Source organism: Erpetoichthys calabaricus, chromosome 5, assembly GCF_900747795.2.
Source record: "Erpetoichthys calabaricus chromosome 5, fErpCal1.3, whole genome shotgun sequence".
NCBI lineage: Eukaryota > Metazoa > Chordata > Cladistia > Polypteriformes > Polypteridae > Erpetoichthys > Erpetoichthys calabaricus.
Genome location: NC_041398.2, coordinates 111038145 through 111062423, shown reverse-complemented (window position 1 = coordinate 111062423; position 24279 = coordinate 111038145). Strand labels below are relative to the sequence as shown.

At 36.9% G+C, this 24279-nt stretch overlaps 1 protein-coding gene across 3 annotated transcripts in view; it reads left to right on the top strand.

Annotated features, from left to right (window-relative positions):
* Nucleotides 1-24279, top strand: part of slc30a9 (solute carrier family 30 member 9) — a 990624-nt gene that overhangs the window by 51463 nt on the left and 914882 nt on the right. For 2 of the 3 annotated variants that reach the window (XM_051928332.1, XM_028801927.2), the window contains 4 exons: nt 4218-4383; nt 11204-11333; nt 17856-17969; nt 21160-22232. In XM_051928332.1, the coding sequence (XP_051784292.1) occupies nt 4218-4383; nt 11204-11333; nt 17856-17969; nt 21160-21204 (455 nt within the window). In that variant the 3' untranslated portion in view covers nt 21205-22232. Of the gene's footprint in view, nt 1-4217; nt 4384-11203; nt 11334-17855; nt 17970-21159; nt 22233-24279 lie in introns of those variants that run through there. The other variant, XR_007935138.1, reaches the window with a different exon arrangement.

Here is a 24279-nt window from a genome sequence, read left to right as displayed (position 1 = left end):
GCAGACTACATTCCCATTTACATCTGAGCAGTGAAGGGTGTAAGCAGGTTTACATTTTTTAGACAGTGTAATGCATGACCTGAAGTGAGCACAACATATAGTATTTCATCTAGTGTTTCTGATTTGGAAACACCCTAAAAGTCTTCATGGGCAGGACAGCATCAGTACAGAACTGCACATAGGATAGGACAGATGATGTATATCCCTCTAGATCTGAGCCGTCTTTGAACACTCCCCAGTCAGTATGCTCAAAACAGTCCTGTAATGCTGAAGATGCCTCCTCAATCCATACCTGTACTGTTCTGGTAGTCGGTTTCATCTTGCAAATCATGTGAGTATAGGCTGGGATGAGCTTCACTGCGATGTGGTCTGACATGCCCAGATGTGGGGCTGCTACAGCCTTGTATGCTCCTGGGATGTTGCAATAAACTTGATCTAGAATGCTATTGCCTCTAGTTGGAATGTTTATAAATCCTCGAAATTTGGGAAGCACTGTTTTTAATTCGACATGATTAAAGTCACCAGCCACAATCACAGCCGCGTCTGGATTGGCATTCATTTGTCTGCTAATCAGGCAGTATGACTCTTCCAATTCTAATTTAGCATTAGCTCGCGGTGGGATATAAACAGCCACTATCAGGATGGAGGAGAACTCCCTTACCATCTTGAATGGTCTGCATTTCACTGCCAGATATTCCAAGTCGGGGGAGCAGTATGTTCCAATAATGTTTGTAGCTGCACACCAGGATTTATTAATGTACAGTGTCAGCCTTCCACCTTTACTTTATTCGTTTCATTGTAAATTATCTGCCATTTCATCTAGTTTGGTGTTACGTGCAATATTAATCAGCTTATTTTTTTATTAAAATCCTTAATTACTGGCCCTGATCATAGACCCATCATATGCCCAAATCTTCAACGATAGTCATGTGTATTTCAAAGATCAGCTTTGTATTTATTATTAAATCATTTTTCATCCTTGAAATAGTTTTATTTTTTGCATTTGTTGTTCACTGAATGAGGCAAGTAGTAACTTCATAAAGTTCTCATTTTATTAAAAGAATATTGTTATTTATATATAGGACAGCTTTCTGTTTCAAAAAAAAATTCTGTTCTTGTTTTGCTTACAATATGAGTATATTTTTATGCAACTGATAATACCTTAAAATAAAGCAGACAATGTGGTTTAGAACCTATTTAAAATAAGCCATGTTTTACCTTAGCAGACCATGTTATTAACCCTTCACACAACCACAATAATTGCGCAATAAGTCCATGAACTGTGTGTGTGACATTTGCTTGTAGGCAAAATGCAGAATGAAAAATTTAAACTCTTGATATCTTACTGTTCAGAATCACTTTATTGCTAGCATGTGAAACATACCAGAATAGATTTTGGTTAGGTGCAAAAACATGGAATACAAGATATTACCGACTCAACACAGCAGCTGCATGTAAGAATGTAGCCTTTATGATCAAAATTAAAGTAATCATAGTTTTAGTTTCATGGTGTCAATGAGAAGAAGTTTAAAAATGAAGCAAGAAAATGAAAAAAAGTTTATTTTTAAATAGGAAAATTAAAGCTAAAAACGGAAAACATTGCAAGAAATATTACTGAAGTCACAAACTAATAGCAGTAACATATGCTAACAGAGTATGCATCCCAGACATTTGCCACTACCTATAGATAATAATGTCACACAAGGTTTGTTTTTATTTTTTTATTATTATTTAATGTTCAGTATTTTTATGACACATATCCATGTATCTTTTTTGCTGTTAATATACATAATTTATTCTTAGATGTCTAGAGAGTTCTGAAGATCAATGCAATTAAAGATCAAAATAAAAAAGTAATTACACTCAAATCAGTCATAACATTAAAACCACTAACAGGTGAAGTGAATAATATTGATTATCCCATTACAGTGGCACCTGTCAAGGGGTGGGGTATATTAGGCAGCAAGTGAACAGTTACTTCTTGATTGTGATGTGTTGAAAGCTTGACAATTGGCAAAAGTATGAATCTGAGCAATTTTCAAAAGGGTCAAATTGTGATGGCTCGATGACTGGGTCAGAGCATCTCCAAAAGGTCAGGTGTTATGGGATAATCTTGGAATGCAGTGGTTAGAACCTACCAAAAGTGGTCCAACCAAGGACAACTGATGAACCAGTGACAGGTTCACAGGCACCCAAGTCTCATCATTTCACATACGGATCAAAAGCTAACTTTTCTGGTCCAATCCTACAAATGAGCTACAGTTGCACACATTGCTGAAAACCTTAATGCTAGCCATGAGATAAAGGTGTCAGAATACACAATGCATCACAGCTTGCTGCAGATGGGGCGGTGTAGCTGCAGACTTGTCAGAGAATATGGAAAAAGCTCATTGGCTGTCTTCATCCATGATAATATTCCTTTTTTTTTTCTTCAGTCCATCATTAATAGATGATAACTTGCCATCTTTGGTTAAATAAATTAAGTTTAATACTGTAGCAGTATCTAATTATGCCCCACTTGTAAGTCATAATAACAAATTTACATGACTAACTGAGCAATTTTCATGTCATTCTATTTTTGTTAAATACACATCTTCACAGATTCATTTCTTTACCAAAATCCGTCTGATGAGCTTCACAGCAGCTTTCAGGAAATCTTTCAAAGTACATTTGAAAGATCAAACTGTTTCTTACTTGATGCCTATGAGGAAAAATAGTCCTCCTCTCTAAAATTAAAAAAATAATATATATGATGTATATGAAAAATAGTTAATTTTACAAACGACGTTTAATCTCTTGTCAACAAGAAACTGTAGTACTTTTATTAAAAGTCACATAATTCCAATAGTAAACATTGAAAGAAATAAGGTCTTCATGCATCACATACATTAAAGACTCAAGTGTGATTACTGAAAGTAATACTGCATGTTTAAAAATTGTTGAACAAGCAAATAAAGGGGTAAATGGCATATTTAGGAAATATAATAAGTTAATATATTTTTAAGAACTCGACAATAATGAGGCCCTAATAAACCGTTTTTTTTAGTTTGATTCACCACAGTTTCATTTGTAATTGAGCAAGATATGCCATTGTCTCTTCCTAAAATTTTAGAGGTGGTGTAATGGTAGTGATAAGAAGACTGGGGTTTCTTGTGTAGAATTTGTTTGTTCTCCCTGTATCTATGAGGGTTTTCTCTGGGTTGCTCGGGTTTCCTCCCACAGTTCAAAGACATGCAGGTTAGGTCAATGGTCATTGTGAGTGAGTGTGTTTGCCCTGTGTGTTTACATTTTTCTCAGAGTCCATCCCTAAACCTTCACAGCTGTTATTAATATGCAGATATCTAAAAAAATGTTTTTCTTTATAACTCAAGCAACATTCTGTCCACACCTTAATGTGCTAGTGAAACCACTTCTCGGTAGCTCTGTTCAGTTCCAGCTTCTGAACTACTAAAAAAAAAAAAAAAAAAAATTGCATGGCAGCATTAGATGCTGTGCAGAGTAGAGCAGCTTAATGCATCCTTTGACAACAGGGTGCATCCTACCCGGACAGGCTTTAAGAACTTGTCCCTTTTGTTTTTGAACATAAGAGGCCACGTTAAAAGCTAATCCAGCTCCTCAGAATCTCAAGATAATTAATTCAATATGAGTACTTTCAATAGAATTGTCAGTTGATTTGCTAGTCACGTACTTGAGGTGACGAATGATGGTGGAGGTGAACACCAGAGGAAATTATAGGAAAGTGGACTAGAGAACAAGGTCAGGAAGCATTTCTTCACAGACAAAGTTTTGGAGAATTAGGGAAAAAAAGGTAACCAAATATTTAGTTTATGAAAGATACCCTAATGGCTTTTCAAAAATGTTTCATTGTGACTTTGATAAACATGCTAATGAAACCTGGTGGACTGAGTAATCTTCTCTTATTCATAAAATGTATATTCTAATCATTCAAAAATAAGAATTGAGAATAAATTTAACTATATTTTTTTAAATTATATTTAAAGTAAAAAAAGAAAATGAAAACCTTTTCAATTTAGTGCACTCTTAGGGATCATGGATTATTGGAAAGTAGAACACAATATTATCAGTGCTGAATTTTGCAAGTATATTGAAGTTATTTCTTTTTTTATGCTGTTTGCTGTGGTTAAATTTTAATGTTAGACATATGTATCAGTTGCTTTTTCAAATAGTTTTTCACCTCAATTTCTTTTGTGATTTAGGTAACCCATATTATGATAGCATAGGATCCCTTGGAGTGGGAACACTTTTGGGAGTAGTTTCAGCCTTTCTTATATACACTAATACAGAAGCATTGCTGGGAAGATCTATCCAGCCTGAACAGGCCCAGAAACTCACAGAATTATTAGAAAATGATCCTGCTGTAAGGTAATGTTTCCATTTCATTCAGTACCCCTGAATTGATTGTAGACTGTTTAATTCTAATCATTTATATTTTGATGCATTTTGTTTTATAATATATTGTAAAGATCATTAGTCACAGGTTATACTATTATGATAAAATATTTAAGTATGTTATAAACATTTTTTATTAATATTTTCATGTTGTGTGCATAATAGATCATGGGTCTCATAATAACATTATAGATCATAATGTCTACAGTAAATAAATACAAGTGGAATTCCGTTACTGTATAACGAAATTCATGGGATCATAAAAATATTTCGTTATAACGGAAATTTCATTATAACAAATATGAGGAAAATATGTATAGTATTGTGACCAAGGCCGACGATTCGCCATGTCTAACGGCAGCGGCACAATGGCAGCTCTGTAGCTGGTCTGCTGTGTCTGGTAAACAGTAAACCAAGTAATTGGTTGTCCTCTGCAGGATCAGGGTTACCGTGTACTGCGCTTGTTGCACAGTGTTTAACATTTGACACTGGGCTTTGATCTGCTCTCCTCACACTCTCCTGATCTGTTTTCTCCAGACTGTGTGTGCCACAGCGGTAATTCTGAGCCGCTGGTGTTCTAATCTAAAGATGGGAGCTAAAGCAGGATGATTGCCTGAGCCGCGGCTCTTAACAGCTTCTATTTTGAATGAAGTCTCTGTACAGCAGTAAAGTACCTGTATTTTCCTTGAAAATTTAGACTCACTTTCCTGTCTCTTGTGCAACTCTGTGATCCAAGCTTAACAATACCTGTATAAAGAAATGGAGCTTCTTAAACTGCAAAAATTATTTAATTTGAAAATAAGATGTTAGATATAAACTTTTTTATAGAAATACAGGTATGAAAATGAGATGTTTGATGTATTTTTTTTTTTTTAAATGGAAATATGGGTACGAACACAGAATGAAAACAAGACATTAGATTTATTTTTTAAATAGAAAAACAGGTATGAGCACAGAATGAAAATGAGACATTAGGTGTAAATTTTTTTTAAATAGAAATACAGGTATGAACATAGAATGAAAATGAGACGTGTTAGACGAAGATGAAGGCACGATTCCAAAATGCTTTTGCCACGTCATTTTTCTTAATTCCGGAATCTGCTTTTTCCAGGATTGTTAATTTTTCTTTCATTGTAAACTGACGGGTTTTTTTTTTGTTCACCTCAAACAAAACTGTTGTTGGTTTGATTCTTAAACATTAAAAATATTGCTTTAAATTAATGAAAGTAGCTGACCATGCTTAAGCATACAGGGTAAAGTATAATTTATTTCTAAGCTTAAAATGCATGCACATTTTTTAATGGCATGTCTTTATTCCCCAGCTACAGGTGCATCTCAGTAAATTAGAATATCATCGAAAAATGAATTTATTTCAGTAATTTAATTCAAAAAGTGAAACTCATATATTATATAGATTTATTACACACAAAGTGACATATTTCAAGCATTTATTTCTTTTAATTTTTTGATTATGGCTTATAGCTAATGAAAACCCAAAATTCAGTATCACAAAAAATTTAGAATATTGTGAAAAAATTCAATATTGTAGACTCATGGTGTCATACTCCACTCAGTTATTTAACCCAAAATATCTGTAAAGGTGTCCTGAGCCTTTAAATGGTCTCTCAGCCTGGTTCATTAGGCCACACGATCGTGGGGAAGACTACTGACTTGACAGCTGTCCAGAAGGCAGTCATTGACACCCTCCACAAGGAGGGTAAGCCACAAAAGGTCGTTGCTAAAGAAGCTGGCTGTTCAGAGTGCTGAATCCAAGCATATTATTGGAAAATTGAATGGAAGGAAAACATGTCAGAAAAAAGTGCACAAGCAACAGGGATAACTGCAGCCTTGAGAAGATTGTCAAGCACAGCCCATTCAAGAATTTGGGGGAGATTCACAAGTAGTGGACTGCTGCTGGAAGTCAGTACTTCAAGAGCCACCACACACAGATGTATCTGGGACATGGGCTACAACTGTCGCATTCCTTGTGTCAAGCCACTCCTGAACCAGAGACAACATCAAAAGTGCCTTACCTGGGCTAAAGAGAAAATGGACTGGACTGTTGCTCAGTGGTCCAAAGTCCTCTTCTCAGATGAAAGTAAATTTTGCATTTCATTTGGAAATCAAGGTCCCAGAGTCTGGAGGAAGAGTTTAGAGGCACAGAATCCAAGTTGCTTGAGGTCCAGAGTGATGTTTCCACAGTCCGTGTAAATTTGGGAGCCACGTCATCTGCTGGTGTTGGTCCACTGTGTTTTATGAAGTCCAAAGTCAGTGCAGCCATCTACCAGGAAATTTTAGAGCACTTCATGCTTCCCTCTGCTGACAAGCTGCTAAAAGTACCAGTACCTGGTTTAATGACCATGGTATCACTGCGCTTGATTGGCCAGCAAACTCGACTTACCTAAACACCATAGAAAATCTGTGATGTATTGTCAAGAGGAAGATGAGAGACACCAGACCCAGCAATGCAGACGAGCTGAACGCCACTATCAAAGCATCCTGGGCTTCCATAACGCCTCAGCAATGCCACAGGCTGATTGCCCCCATGTCACTCTGCATTGGCGTCCTTCCACATCTGCAATAAGATGCTGCAGATGTTCTATCAGACGGTTGTGGCGAGTGCCCTCTTCTACGCCGTGGTGTGCTGTGGAGGCAGCATTAAGAAGAAGGACGCCTCACGCCTGGACAAACTGGTAAGGAAAGCAGGCTCTATTCTAGGCACGGAGCTGGACAGTTTGACATCCGTGGCAGAGCGACGGGCACTCAGAAGGCTCCTATCAATTATGGAGAATCCAATGCATCCACTAAACAGTGTCATCTCCAGACAGAAGAGCAGCTTCAGCGACAGACTGCTGTCACTGTCCTGGTCCACTGACAGACTGAGGAGATTGTTCCTCCCCCAAACTATGCGACTCTTCAATTCCACCCGGGGGGGTAAACGTTAACATTATACAAAGTTATTGTCTGTTACAGCAGCATTTTATTACTCTTTAATTTAATATTTTTTTTGTATCAGTATGCTGCTGCTGGAGTATGTGAATTTCCCCCCGTGGGATTAATAAAGTATCTGTCTGTCTGTCTACTGCCATTTATTCATATCTATCTATCGATCGATCGCAAAAGGAGCTGCGACCAAGTATTGAGTAAGTACATGGACATACTTTTCAGTAGGCCAACATTTCTGTATTAAAAATCATTTTTTTTTATTGGTCTCATGTAATACAGTAATCCCTCCTCCATCGCGGGGGTTGCGTTCCAGAGCCACCCACGAAATAAGAAAATCCGCGAAGTAGAAACCATATGTTTATATGGTTATTTTTATATTGTCATGCTTGGGTCACAGATTTGCGCAGAAACACAGGAGGTTGTAGAGAGACAGAAACGTTATTCAAACACTGCAAACAAACATTTGTCTCTTTTTCAAAAGTTTAAACTGTGCTCCATGACAAGACAGAGATGACAGTTCTGTCTCACAATTAAAAGAATGCAAACATATCTTCCTCTTCAAAGGAGTGCATGTCAGGAGCACAGGCTGTCAGAGAGATAGAGACAAAAGCAAACAAATCAATAGGGCTGTTTTGCTTTTAAGTATGCGAATCACCGCGGCACAAAGCTGTTGAAGGCGGCAGCTCACACCCCCTCCGTCAGGAGCAGACAAAGAGAGAGAGAGACAGAGTTTGTTTTTCAATCAAAAATCAATACGTGCCCTTCGAGCTTTTAAGTATGCGAAGCACCGTGCAGCATGTCGTTTCAGGAAGCAGCTGCACAAAAGATAGCAATGTGTAGATAATCTTTCAGCATTTTTAGACGAGCGTCCGTATCGTCTAGGTGTGCGAACAGCCCCCCTGCTCAATCCCCCTACGTCAGGATCAGAGAAAGTCAGCGCAAGAGAAAGAGAAAAGTAAGCTGGGTAGCTTCTCAGCCATCTGCCAATAGCGTCCCTTGTATGAAATCAACTGGGCAAACCAACTGAGGAAGCATGTACCAGAAATTAAAAGACCCATTGTCCGCAGAAACCCGCGAAGCAGCGAAAAATCCGCGATATATATTTAAATATGCTTACATATAAAATCCGCGATGGAGTGAAGCCGCGAAAGGCGAAGCGCGATATAGCGAGGGATTACTGTATTCTAATTCTCGGATATACTGAATTTTGAGCTTTCATTACATGTAAGCCATAATCAGCAAAATGAAAAGAGATAAATGTTTGAAACATACCACTCTGTGTGTAATGAATCTGTATAATATATGAGTTTCACTTTTTGAATTGAATTATTGAAATAAATTAACTTTTCAACGATTTTCTAATATATTGTGATGCACCTGTATTTACTAGCAACAAAGTAAACTGTTTTTTTTAACCCCCTTCAGATGCCGTGGTGATGTGATTCATGTTAATTGCCACATACTAGTAAAAATGTTACTATATTTTGCACATGTATTGTAAAAAAAATTACCCTATAAACCATACTTGAAGATATTCAAAGTGAAGTTCAGGTTTCCTATTATGTATAATGTCTCTACAAAATAGCACAGTGTTAGAGAACCAACAAAAGATGCACATACACACAGAAAATGCAGCATATATCTACAGTTATATATCAGCTCAGAAAAAGTATTAGCTATTATGACTGGCTGTTCAGAAAATTTGCATCTTATGATTTATAGATAGAAACTGTCTGGATCTACTGGTGCAAGTGCAAATAGTCCTGTACCGTTCACCAGAAGAGAGGAGTGAAACATGAGCTAAACTAGGGAGCAGGTTTAGAATTACAAGTTGTTTAAAAGAGAGTGATTTGGATACATAAGTTAGACAGTCACATTTACAGTCTTTTTAATAGCAAAAAGTCCTCCTTAATGTGTGAGTTTTAAAAATCATGGTGTGAAACAATGTAGCATTTTTCCTGTAAGTCCCAAGAAAAGAGCAAATCAATACCTCATCTATTGAGTAATATCTGGGAGGGGAACTCAAATCCTAAAAATCAATCGGGTTGATTGGATTAACCTGTGAACAGCCAGTCTGCCCCAAACACTTTGAGTTGATGCTTGATGTTTCCTTATCTTGCAAAAATATGATTTTGGCAGGTGACTTAACGTCTGTTTGATTTGAATGATTTGATAATAGAATGAGAGTATCCATAAGTGAATGACTGAGTAGGTTTGTTAAAGTGTTTAAGATTTGTATGTATGAAGGTGTGTGCTTTGTCTCTGGCAGAAAGAGTACCGTTGTTCTACAATAATTTGGCCACAGGTTAAATCTGTTTGATGCCCCCTGTTGTATGGGTTACTGCTTGAACACTATCAAGGACATCTGTACGTTTATTGTAGTTCTGAGAATGAGTCTTAGTTGTGCAATGTGAGATCACAGCAGTGGATTAATTTCCTGCCTTGATCATAGTCCATGGAATGTTTCCACATTTCCTTCTCCTTGGGTTTTCTCCAGATTCTCCAATCCCATACTGTAGGTATAAGAAATAGTTACAATAAATATTCTATTAGTAATTCTGGTGTCTTTATGACAAGGACTGCTCTAATAATAGTTCTGTGTCCTCATCAGAAGAACCTCCCAGATCTTCTAAATTTCTGGATGTGGGTTAAGAAAAAATAATGAATGGATTTTATTAAATCTACAGTATTTTTACATTGATATGTCTGACATCAGTAAAGGAACTTTTTGGACCATGTCTTTTGATTTTAAAGGATAATTAAGTAGTAGAAAAAACAATGGATGAGGGTGTGTTTTTGCCAGGCTTTGGCCAGTGTCTAGATTGTAGCAATTTATTAGCAAATGTTTACAAAGGTGCTGAAATGCAACTGTATTGTTATTTCCTGTAGATGGCACAGCAGACAGTGCGGTGTTGCGGTTAAGGCTTTGGACTTAAAAAACCTTGAGGTTTTTTCAAATCCTGTTTCTGACGCTGTGTGACCCTGATCAAGTCACTTGACCTGCCTGTGCTCCAATTGGAAAGCCAAAAGAAATGTAACCAATTGTATCATAAATGTTATAAGTCGTCTTGGATAAAGGCGTCAGCCAAATAGGTAAATTTAATGCAATGTAATTTTTGGGCATGTCTTTGAATCATCAGTCGTTCATTGGATTATTTTTATAGTCAAATGCTACCAAATGCTGTTAAAGGTTTTCTGTTTTTGTTACTGGTCAGTGAACCAAGAATGTTGACTTCCTAATCAAAATAAATCTTCTCAATCAGATTTAAAAGTCAATACTTTATTTGTTAATTATATGAGCTGCTTGGAATTTAATTTGGTGAAGTTCATTCAGATAAACATCAGTACAAACGTACAATATAGCCATCAAATTACTGTAGATAGCTCAAGATGATGGGTTTATATAGATGCTGAGGTCCTGAGCTTGTGTCTCTCACAGCTTGTAGATAAATTCTTTATGGGAATCTGTTAGAGCTGGTCTTGAATGACCTGAGCCATTTACCAGATGAAAGGAGAGTGAACAGAGGGGGAGTGGGGTGTATCAGTTCAGATTAATGGCTTTATGTTTAAATTTGCAAAAGGGTGAATCCGTAATAGGGAGGTGGCAACCAGTGATTTTAAAACCACTGCACGAGATTCTGTCTACCCACTTCTGTTCTTAGCAGACATTATGCCATAACAAACAGTATCAACAACCATGTTTCCTAAAATAGAGAGGGTTGATTCTTTTGTAACTACTACAGAGCACCGTATGTAGTTGATATTATTTGTTGAATTCCAGGGGAAAAAAAATTGATAGCTTGACTATAACTTAAGTAACTGAAGACTTGAACAACCCCTTTTTCAGAGCTATCCATGATGTGAAGGCAACAGACATTGGACTGAGCAAAATTCGCTTCAAGGCAGAAGTAGATTTTGATGGCCGAGTTGTAACCCGATCCTACCTAGAGAAACAAGACATTGAACAAATACTGCAAGTATGCCTGCATTTAAGTAAAACTTTTAACTTGAGTATCAGTTGATTCTTAGTCTTTTTAACAGATGTGTATTTGAGCAATTGTTTGTTTTGGGAATACCTTTAGGTCTCTTGTGCAATATAAGCCATCAGTAAATATGACCATGTGGTTCTGTGTATTCCCATTTATTCTGTTCATTACTAGTGATCCCTAGTTCAGTCCTTTAGGACTCTTTTCTTTTTAAATGCTCTCATCTTCCCTTTCCACATTTTTTCTTTGAATTAACTTCCTTGTGTTGATATACATTTAAATATAAACGGAATAAAAGCACTCCTTGGTGAGATGTTCAAGAAAGGACTGTGTTTCTCCAGTTTTTAGCTTTGTCGTTTATTAATAGAACTTCAAAACATTCATCTTAGTCAAAACACTTGGACAATATTTATACAATAACAATATTATTAAATTTGCTATAGAATGTAATTCAATAACTGTTTCTGTATACAGTATTACGGAGACTCGTGGTATACCAAAGTTTCTTAGCACTTTACTTACAAGCAAAGTATCATAAAGCAAATTGCAGAAAAGACCACCACACATGTTTCAAAAATAAGATCACGTAATTTCCAAAGCATTTGAGTATTCTTGTCACATAGCTGGAGTTCTTAAGTAATATTTTATCGTAATTGTCCAGTATATACACACTTCATCTGATTTATAAGCCTAAGTATAACAAACCAATAACCAAAAACTATGGAATGTGTATTATAAGGCTGTTTAACAAACAACAGACAAGGTCACTGTTAACTTGATTGCCACATAGCAGACACAGATAATGGTTGAACCGAGCACTTAATCATGTAGCACTTGGAGTCCTTGACCATACAAAGAATATGTGGAAAATGGATGGAAAGAAAGAACTATACAGCAGCTTGAAGTTGCAGGGGTTCTTAACCCATTGCATCAGTGAGGGACTTATTGATTTCTACTGGATCTGTGAAGGGTCAGTGGAGAGTTTAATACATACAGTTAGGTCCATAAATATTGGACAGAGACAACTTTTTTTCTAATTTTGGTTCTGTACATTACCACAATGAATTTTAAATGAAACAACTCTGACGCAGTTGAAGTGCAGACTTTCAGCTTTAATTCAGTAGGGTGAACAAAACGATTGCATAAAAATGTGAGGCAACTAAAGCATTTTTTAACACAATTCCTTCATTTCAGGGGCTCAAAAGTAACTGGACAATTGACTCAAAGGCTAGTTCATGGGCAGGTGTGGGCAAGTCCGTCGTTATGTCATTATCAGTTAAGCAGATAAAAGGCCTGGAGTAGATTTGAGGTGTGGTGCTTGCATGTGGAAGATTTTGCTGTGAACAGACAACATGCAGTCAAAGGAGCTCACCATGCAGGTGAAAGAAGCCATCCTTAAGCTGCGAAAACAGAAAAAACCCATCCGAGAAATTGCTAACATATTATGAGTGGCAAAATCTACAGTTTGGTACATCCTGAGAAAGAAAGCAAGCACTGGTGAACTCAGCAACGCAAAAAGACCTGGACGTCCACGGAAGACAACAGTGGTGGATGATCATTTCCATGGTGAAGAGAAACCCCTTCACAACAGCCAACCAAGTGAACAACACTCTCCAGGTGGTAGGCGTATCGATATCCAAGTCTACCATAAAGAGAAGACTGCATGAAAGTAAATACAGAGGGTGCACCGCAAGGTGCAAGCCACTCATAAGCCTCAAGAATAGAAAGGCTAGATTGGATTTTGCTAAAGAACATCTAAAAAAGCCAGCACAGTTCTGGAAAAACATTCTTTGGACAGATGAAACCAAGATCAACCTCTACCAGAATGATGGCAAGAAAAAAGTAATGGAGAAGGCGTGGAACAGCTCATTATCCAAAGCATACCACATCATCTGTAAAACACGGTGGAAGCAGTGTGATGGCTTGGGCGTGTATGGCTGCCAGTGGCACTGGGACACTAGTGTTTATTAATGATGTGACACAGGACAGAAGCAGCCGAATGAGTTCTAAGGTGTTCAGAGACATACTGTCTGCTCAAATCCAGCTAAATGCAGTCAAATTGATTGGGCGGCGTTTCATGATACAGATGGACAATGACCCAAAACATACAGCCAAAGCAACCCAGGAGTTTATTAAAGCAAAGAAGTGGAAAATTCTTGAATGGCCAAGTCAGTCACCTGATCTTAACCCAATTGAGCATGCATTTCACGTGTTGAAGACCAAACTTCAGACAGAAAGGCCCACAAACAAACAGCAACTGAAAGCCGCTGCAGTAAAGGCCTGGCAGAGCATTAAAAAGGAGGAAACCCAGCATCTGGTGATGTCCATGAGTTCAAGACTTCAGGCTGTCATTGCCAGCAAAGGGTTTTCAACCAAGTATTAGAAATGAACATTTTATTTCCAGTTATTTAATTTGTCCAATTACTTTTGAGCCCCTGAAATGAAGGGATTGTGTTTAAAAAATGCTTCAGTTGCCTCACATTTTTATGCAATTGTTTTGTTCACCCCACTGAATTAAAGCTGAAAGTCTGCACTTCAACTGCATCTGAGTTGTTTCATTTAAAATTCATTGTGGTAATGTACAGAACCAAAATTATAAAAAAGTTGTCTCTGTCCAAATATTTATGGACCTAACTGAATTTAGTTATTTACCATAAAAAATCAATTAGCTAAAATTTCAATATCAACTTTCCCCAAGGCCATGCATTCTATTAAAACACAGATAACTTATTACCATTGTGTGTGACCTCGGGACTACAGGAGCTTAACATTACATTCTCATATCCACCTTCTCCAATTTGAGATAGAGGGCAGCCAATGCCTAGCCCAGCAGAACCTGGTGCAAGGCAGGAAAGATTCCCAGGTAGGACAGCACACACCCAGAAAGAACTAATTGAACTAAAGACTATATCTTTAAATATTTAGAAAGAAGATCCACCTTGACACGGTGACAGTATGCACACTGTACTTAGGCAATCATGAGGCAGTAATGCTAATTACAGTGCCGTCATATTACTGGAAGCATCATGTAAAACTAAACCATTAATGAATAACTGTTTTTTTCCTAATAGCAACAAGATTTGAAAATTTTAAGTTATACACAAGTATTAAAATTTTTCAACCCTCATTTTAAATACAATTCTTTTTCGGATTGTAAACAATGACTCTCACTTTTTATTTTGAAAGATGCTTTATGTTTATTGGGGTGACTTATGCAGAGACACAGTGATGTATGCAAATTGGATTAGATACATAGTGTGTTACCAGTCATAATTGCATATGCCGTAAATAGGTTTCTTTTTGTTGGACAGATGTCTACCAGTTGTAGATAGATTCTTGCCATCCATGTTTTTCAGTTTGTTTGACCCAGTTCAACTAGCTAAGGGATAAAGTAGCCAGTGGCAGAAACAGCCATCAGAGAGAGTGCTGGTCTACGTACGTAGTAGATACTGGCAGTCGGAATAGATATGTATGTAGTAGGGGTGGGTGGTATGACCAAAATTCTATATCACGGTATTTTTCTAAATTATCCCGGTTTCACGGTATTCGACGGTATTTTTTTCCCCATGCATGAGTGGATGTTAACCACATTTTCCACTGCAATTACTGGCTAAGAATAACCTATTCCACTGTCAAGAGTATTGTACATTGTACAAAAAAAAAAACATTTTAATGTGCACACAAGTATTAATACAGTTTTGCATTGCCCCATAAAGTGATAGTTTTCAAGGGGGTGGCACTAATGGAAAAGGTATCACATTGCATGACAGATGCAGTCAAAATATAGAACCTTTTTATTGAACAAATTTTGCAAAAACAAACTAATTTTGACAACATATTTTCAACAATACAAAGAAGCATTTAGACTTAGTAAAATATCCAGAAGTGCTTGTCAAAAATTGTATTGCACCGAATATGTCTTAGAAAAGGAATAAATAGTAAATATTTTTTGTAAACTATCTACATTTTCTGTTAATGTTAACAATCTCTGTCCACTGACACGTTAAAGTGACTTTTTAAACAACTTTATCATCATTAAACTGCATAATATTTAAACTAATAAATAATAACAATAAAATAAATAATAGTATTATTACTGATAGTTGCACTATTACTTCAAGACTTCAAGCCCAGGTGCATTACACAGTATTCACCAAATTAAAATAAAATACAACAAGTGCAACTTGGTGATGACATCTTTACCAGCTGAACCATCATTTAGGCAAACTGCATTAATATGGACCTTGCTTCAAGCTAAGCTATACTGGGAAGAAAAAAACAAACTATATGTCAACATTTCCACTTTATTCTCATAGTTTACTTCATAATTAAAGTAGAATGTTGTAAACTAAACTTCTTCCTAAAATCAATGTTTAATCAATTACTTAATTTACCCCGTCATAAATTAATGCAGCACATTAAATGCTTTGTGTTACGTTCCCCGACCCAGTGGTTAATCACTGCGCTTCTTAAACTGACTTCCTCCGCACTAAGAGAAGACAGCGATCACCATACAGAATCCATTCACTTCATTATATTCCTGCTTTCTGAAAATTTAGAATGCTAAGATAAATACTTGATATCATTTTCATAATGAAATGCATTAAAGCAGGTATTACACATGCACGGTAGTGAGGCGGTAGTGCTGCTCCCTCGCAGTAAGGGGTCCCCAGGTGTATGTTCAGTGTAGAGAACTTTATGGCAGGTGTGACGAGGCTCCAAAAAACTGGATGTATGAATAGCTATCGCACAGGTTTAACTTAAATATTGTGTAAATGTTGGGTTTGTGATCTGCTGGTCGGAGACACGAACACAGACTTCAATGCATGTTCTTCTGAGCGGGCTATCTTTATTGCATGCATGCTGTCTCTATCTGACGTAGGCTACCAAAACCCCAGTTCCTATCCTTCCTTTTTCTTTCACCACATAACCAATCACCACACGATAAACGTCTTTGTGAAATTAAAACTAGTTAGAAACTTAGCCCACAGAGTGTTCAGAACTTTAAAAATATCTTCGTTATACATGTTTAATTATGCCATCCATTCAGAGTTGCGCCCATCTCTGAACGAATCACTTAACACAAAGCATTTAATGTGCTATATAACTTATGACGGGGTTTGAGAAAATCTAGTAAATTAAATATTCATTTTATGATGAAGTTTAGTTTACGATGTTCTACTTTAATGACACATTACGAGAATAAAGTCAAAAGAATATATTCTCGTCATAAGTGTCAAGATTAAAGTGGAAATGTCGAGAATAAAGTCAAAATGTTGTCACACTATTACACAGTACCCAGGTACATTACACTGTATTGAAAACAAATAAAACAAGTACAACTTGGCTTGAAGTATTATCCAGTAGTATAGAAACAGTATTTACACATCTGACCTTTTAAAACTAAAGCATCTCCAGGCGACAGACGTGACTGCTTTTTTTCGGCTCTCTGTCCATTTTCACCGCGCGGCATACCTATGCTACCGCCCACTATTTGGTGGTGTAGCAGTGAAAAAGAGCCCTAGTGCAACAAATCTGTGTTTAGCGGTGTAGCAGTGAAAAAGTGCCCCACTTGAACAGTTTCCCGCTGCGCCACGTTCCAAACGTCGTTTAGGCAATTTAAACCGGTGTTGCGGTATAAGAAAAATCCATATCATAAAAAAAAAAAAAAAAAAAACGGTTTTCGGTATGAACCGGTATACCACCCAGCACTAGTATGTAGATAAGAATCTGCACAGTTTATATTTTAATAGTGTGTGGAAGATAGATGGTGCTATAATGCGCTAACCCAACACAGACAGACGCTAGATGCACAAGTCCAAAAAGCACACATGAATTTATTTATATACAGTGTCTCCAATCACACACTTTCCTTTCTTTACTTTCTTATTCTTTCTTTATCTCTCAGTCCTTTCTTTTCTCCTCCACTCATCCTCAGCAAGCTTCATCATCTTCCTCCCGATTCTGGCTCATGGAGTGGTGACTGCTGACTCCTTTTATAATGCCCCCAGAAGTGCTCCAGGTGCTCATTGACCTACTTCCAGTAGTGCTTCCGGGTGTGGTGGAAAACCCGCCCAAGAGGGCTCAGCAACTGTTGCAGCACCCCCGGATCCCAACAGGGCTGTAGGTAACTCCAACTCCCCTGAAGCCCTGTGGGAGTCCAAGGCACCGCTGCACCCCAGGGGGGCTGCCATCTAGTGTTCTGGGGGAGGTAACGTTCTGACCACACTTGCTCCCCTGGTCCTCCCAGTGTGGAGGCGTCCTGGCCGGGCAAGGACCCCGGCCGGCTGCCGCAAGTGTTAATTGAAATTACAGCATATTCCTGCTTGAAAAGTATTAAAAGGCCCTGGCAATTTTCTTTTTGCAACAAATGTCATTCATTTATTATTTAAAGCATATGGTAACTCGGAAGTTCTTCTGCTACTGAACACATTGAAAATAACTGCAATTTTGTTTTACTACTTAATATAATTTGGAAATAATCTTATTAATTTTCCATTTTTGTTCTTACAGGAAATACAGCAAGTAAAAACACCAGAAGACTTAGAGAGCTTCATGTTGAAGCATGGAGAAAACATCATTGACACCCTGGGAGCTGAAGTGGACAGACTTGAGAAGGAGCTAAAAGTATGTATTATGACTAAATATTTTTTTTATATATATTTTAGTAATATTTATAATACACATTTTTAAAATGTATATCTTTTCAGTGGAGGTTTGAGTAAGCGTGCCTTTAAAAGTTGATATTTCTACTATGAACAACAATATGGAAAAAGGGGAAGACGTCAGCAGACCTGCTGTGAATCGCGTCGGCTAACATTTAAAATAGTCGTGTGAGGAAATGTCTACTCATTAGGCGAGAGCACAGGCTTTTGTGGCTGAGTAGATAGCCAAAATTATGTGTGATGCATGACATTGCGGCAGTCAGTGCAAGAGCTGTTTCTGTTAGGCATTGTCTCGGGAGGTGTGAAGAGTTATGAAATCAAAGCTTTTTGTTAATTGCTTTTAAATATATTAACTGTTATTTTATTATTAACTTTTAACAGAATTTTATGTAGAGCCATTTAGCAAACTCCTCTTTTAATGCACTCTGAATGTGAAAGCTGTACCCTACTTGGAAGACTTTTACAGCTACACTTAAAGGTTAAATAAAATGGCTTGCAGTTCTGCCTGTCAGTGTTTGCATCCCATTAATTCCCTGAAGTGCATTTCTTGCGGAGCTTGTGTTATGTGCCTTTGTTCGTGTTAGTTTGCACAAGCATCCTTAGTTTATTTGTGCTCTTAAGTCAATTGTGCATTCTACATTGAAGTGTGTACTTGTATGCCTTTTTGTGCTTGTTTTTTGATTTTCTTGGGTAGAATTACTATTATTATTTGTTACTTAATTGGCTGACACCTTTATCAAAGGTGACTTACAACATTTGAGATACAAGTGGTTGCGTTTGTTTTTTTTTCTCAAGTTGGAGCACAGGTAAATGAAGTAACTAGCTTATGGCCTCACAGCTTTAATAGTGGGATTTGAACCCACAACCTCAGGGTTTGAAGTCCAAAGCCTTAACCACTATGACACACTGCCAGACTGAAAATGGATAGATAGGAACAATTTATCATAGTAATTATTTAGGAGTCAATGATCTTGAGATGTGTCATTTGATTTGACTGAATTACCTGGGCTAGAGCCTCTCTCAGAAATTGTGCCCAAGATGCAACAGGGGCAATAAATTGGCATCATATGCAGCATTGACGTTTCCTGCTTTTAGCCAGCCCACAGTTCTGAAATAGTTGGTGAACATACTACACTTGTAGTCCTTCTTTGTACAAGGTCTTCTGAGGGTTTGGTTTTAATTATCCTCTTGTCATTGCCAATAAAATTATTCAGTGGTGCTCTAAGAAGAATGTTTCATTGTCAGTTCAGTATATTCGCGAAGTGTGTGCCATTACATAGAAAAGAAGCAGTTCTCAAAAATCACTTAGTTGCCCAAAAATGTTTTTAAACTTTCTATATTCCAGTCAGAATGCAGAAAGAGATGTGTTCTTTAAATTGCTCTACCATTATGATGATAAAGATGAAAGGTTTTAATCACTGGCAGTGGGATGAAACATGGACCATCACTTTGAACCTGAGATAAAAAGAAAGTAAATGGAATTGCATTATCCATATTTTCAATGAAAGAGGAAGTTTTAAGGTTGCCCCATGGGAAGAAAAAGTCTTGGTGTTATTGCTCAGCCAAACTAGCAAAAAGGAGGATAGGTTATGAAGGCAGGTCAGAAAACAAAATGATAGTCTTTACTGGGAGGACAGTTAGTTCAGGAGTACAAAGCTGAAAATGTCAAAAAGGACACACTAGTGAATCGAACCCAGAAAATCAGACGAAAGAACCGCAATACGAGACAAGGGTTATTTCTTTGTTAATTCAACCACTGATAATGAGATGAGATAATGAGAAGATGATTGTTGCGCAGTATATAATAAGTTGCACTGATGACATCATATGTCATGTTGCATGAAGGCAGTCCCCCAGCAAGCAGCTAGGGTCTTGATGACCAGCAGTTAACAGTGCAACACACATAGGACAGCAAAATAGCAGTACATGCCGATCAACGCAACAAAAAAAGCTTAGCGGTGCCACAAATAAGGTAAATTCACCTTATTTGTGAATTTAAATAATAATTTGTGAATTTAAATAATAATTTGTGAATTTAAACATGGCCAGGGTTTTTTGAAATGCAGAAGGGAGTGAGGCTAATAATAAACACTAAACCACCTGGCTAAAGTGTTAACTCTGTGCCTTCAAAGTACTAAAAGGGTGCAGAAGCATTTGAGCAGAGAGTTTTGAGCTGCTTCAACATTACACTTCATCACCAAACACAAACCTATAAAGCAGTGGTTCTTAACCTTTTTTTCCCCCATGCAATCAAATTTTGCCTCTTTTGTGTCTTTGCAACCGACAATTGTTGCAGAGCATCATCCAGTTGATCCATCCCTCTTGTAGATTCGCCTCTGATCGTCATCCCGTCCCCCTTGAAGAATCCCTGCCAGTCATCGTCTCTGGGATAGTTGTTGAGGTGTTTTGAGCTCCTTTTGCCTGCGGTGACCCTTTGCAAGGCATTCTGCAAACCGTTCTCAACCCGTTCCCATTCTGTACTATTGTATTACGACTTAGCATGAGCCCAGTTCAGACAGTATGTGGCTCATACTTTAAGAAACACGACTGTAAAGGGATTAAGCAGCTTTAAAACTCTGGCAGATTTTCTTCCCTCAGATTTCTAGCTCTTTTTGACTTTTCAAAGATTGGCAGTGACCACAAATGAATTGAACAATGGAAGTGGCTGCAGCTCAGGATTCTAACAAATACAAGAAGCGTCCACTGCCGCAGCTTCTTACTGTCCCAAGGCTGTTAAATTTGAGTGAGGAGAGAAGGAAACAGAGGTTCTAACAATTCTTTAAATACTACTAGCAATTAAAAACTGTGCAGCAAAACTTTTAGGGAACCCTCATTTTATTTTAACGATAGCCACATCAAACCACTTTCTAAAAGAAAACAATCGTGTGCTGAGATTTTAAATCGGGATAGTTATCAGTTTATTGTTATTACCATACGTTGTGAGATTTTTTCCATGTGTTCCCAAAAATTGTAATAGAGATTTCTGAATTATCATCTGTACAAAATAAAATCAGTTTATTTGTTTTTAATATACTGTATAATTATTTGCGAACCATAGCAACATTATTTATTTTTTGATATGCTTTGTTAAGCCCCAAGGGGAAGTATAAGTCACACAAATTAACCAAACTGCATTTTTTTTTCTGTTTCAGCAACGTAATCCTGAGGTCCGGCATGTGGATCTGGAAATTCTTTAATTTGCAAAAACCCTGTCCTTAGCTGGGCTTCGCAGACCACCCTGCGGTATTTGAATTTCCTGTTGTGTTCTTCTCAATTCCAGACTCCTTAATCTGGTTTAGATATTTGTTTACACAACTGTGGATCTGCATTTAGTGACAAAACACACCCTTTGTAATGTAAAAAAGGAAAAGTCGAATCATTGATAAAATGCCAATAGCAATCTGCTCTTTATATAAAAATTATAAACAAAGTTCAAACAAGTGTCATTTATCAGGATTAGATTTGTTTTAATGAAATGACTTTATAAAATGTATTTCATTCATTTTTTTGGTTGCCATCTTATAGGTTATCTTTCATTTAAAAAAGAAAATCTAGCATTGGAAGCTGTAAAAGAGCAGCTGGTGGATTTCCGTTTATCTGTATTTTAGCAGATGATGTATCATAGTGTTTGAAAGAGAAAATAAAGATGTCTGTTTCAATGACATTTGTATATTTTGGCCCCAACAAAATATTTAGATTTTAAATTTCAATACCATATACCAACTATTTAGATATTAAAATATGATCATATCATGTCTAAGAAATTTTACGGCTTAATTCATTTTTTTTTTTAACATTCCCAGTGTCCATATTGAGTCACTTGAAGTTCAAATTGTCACATTTCTATGTTTATTGCTGTTATTAGTATTTCAAGCAAAGTTGTATTTAAGTAACAGTTTAATTTATTTAATGTAGAGGCATAGGAACGCTTTTAATTTATTGCGCATACAAAATGCTTTCTTAATGTAAGTAGTCCATTTCCTGTCCTTTGTCTTGTCATTGGTTAAAAGTTGTCATATTTTCCTAATGTTTGGTTTAGTTGTGTTTATCCAATTGTAAAAATTTTGGTTAACTAAAGAAGATTATATTAAACTCCCTGATTTTAATTAATTTCCAGCTTCTGGACACAAAACATATATCTAATTTTAACTAAGGTACATTTCTTTATGCTGTATTTTTCAAGCTGTAGCTATTTGCGCAAAAATAAATCACTTTTGAAAGGTGACCCTATTTTTTGTTTCTCTTCTCTATCTATCTATCTAACACCCCAAAGCCATGAAGTAAGATGTCGTCTTTGAAAGATTATTTGACGTGCTTATTCTTAAATGTGCATTTTAATGTGTTATAATGTTTGTTTTTCTTTCATGCAAGAAATTTCCTCCAGTGTTTATATTTTTTTTTTATTTCTTCCTCTTGTAAAAAAAAAAAAAAAAAAAAGTGTTCAAAACAGTGGATGGGCATCTGCAGTGTTGGATTATTTATTGATTGCAGCTTTAAGTATAAAAGCTTGAAATTTAACAAAATCAGTTCTGCATTATTTTAATGGCTTGAACACATTGCATCTAGAAATGGTGTTCTAGTACTTCAGTTAACTGGGTAAAACAGTAAACTCAAACAACTGAGAGCACAAAAGGCCTCGATAGAATCAGGCGATTCAGCCCCTTGTAGCTCACCAGCGTCATCTGACAGAACGTTTTCTTCTCCCACACCACTTGCAAACTGTTTCCATGGATCTTTTGTTCTCTGCATAGAGCAGGGAAAATAAGTATTGAAAGCATCAACGTTTTTCTCAGTAAATATATTTCTAAAGGGGCTATTGACATGAAAAAGATTTCCTCTGTCAGAAATCTTGTGAGGAGCACCTGGTCGTGGCCAGTTTATGGTGAAGTGATGTTCTTTTAACTTCCGGATTATGGCCCCAACGGTGCTCACTGGAACATTCAGAAGTTTAGAAATACGTCTGTAACCAATGCCATCAGAATGTTCTGCAACAATAAAGAGAGAGCTCTTTGCTTTTACCCATCATGAGATGCTTCTTGTGTACTACACCTTGGTAATGAGAAACCAGTTTATAGGCCATCAATTGGGTCTAAACCAGCTATTAATTTGCACTGATAGGGGGCAGGATGGCTTTCTAAATACTGACAGATTTTAGTTGGTTTCTTGGTTTTCCATGCCTTTTTGCACCTCCTTTTCTTCATGTGTTCAATACTTATTCCCTGCGTCATTTCACTTTATTACAAATAAATTAATTTATGCACTTATTTGTTTTGATTTCTTTGTATGTGTGGATTACTTGGGTTCTTACCAACATCTGGTGAAAATTTCATGTCAATAGCCCCATTAGAAATATATTTACTGAGAAAAACGTTGACGCATTCAGTACTTATTTTCCCCCGCTGTAAATGAAAAACTTTAAGTTAAAGTTATCATCAAAGGGAAGAGTTCTTCTTAGGGGAGCATTTAGTAAGTACAAATATATAAAATGTTGTATGGATTTTTTTAAACAGTGGAGCATGTACAGTAGCTTCATAAAGCTTAAGGCAATTCATTATCATTACAGAACAGTTCATTGTCTGGCATTATATAGCGCCTATCAAACATATTCACTCCCTCAGAGGTTTTCGCATGTTAAATCACAGTGGATTGAATTTAAGCTTTTCTTGCAATTATTCAGCAGAAATAGATTATTTCATTTCAAAGTGAGAATGTAGCTCAGTAAAGTGTTCTAAATTAATTACAAATATAAAACACACAATAATTGATCTTTCACCCCTATCATCTCCATACAGTACTTAGTAGATTTGACAACCCAGTGTCTGTTTGCACTGGTCTCTGTATAAGACTTGCACATCTAGACACTGCCATTTTTCTCAATTCTTCTTTGCAAAACTTTTCAAGCTGTCAGGTTGCAGGTTGATTGTCCGTGGACAGCCATTTTCAAGTCCAGCCGCAAATTCTCAGTTGGATTGAGATCTGGACTCTGCTTCAGCCACTCCAGGACATTCACATTGTTGTTTTAAGGCTTTCCTGTGTAGATTTGTTTTTATGCTTTGTGTTATTGTCTTGCTGGAAAACAAATCTTCCGAACTGCTTCAGATTTACTTCTAGAATGTCACTGTATTTTGCTGCACTTATTTTATTCCCGACCCTCACAGGCCTTCTAGGACCTGCTGCAGAGCAGCACTTCCACAGTGTGATGCTACCACCAATGCTTCATGATGGGGATGGTGTATTTTTGGTAATGTGCAGTGTTCAGCTCATATGGCATT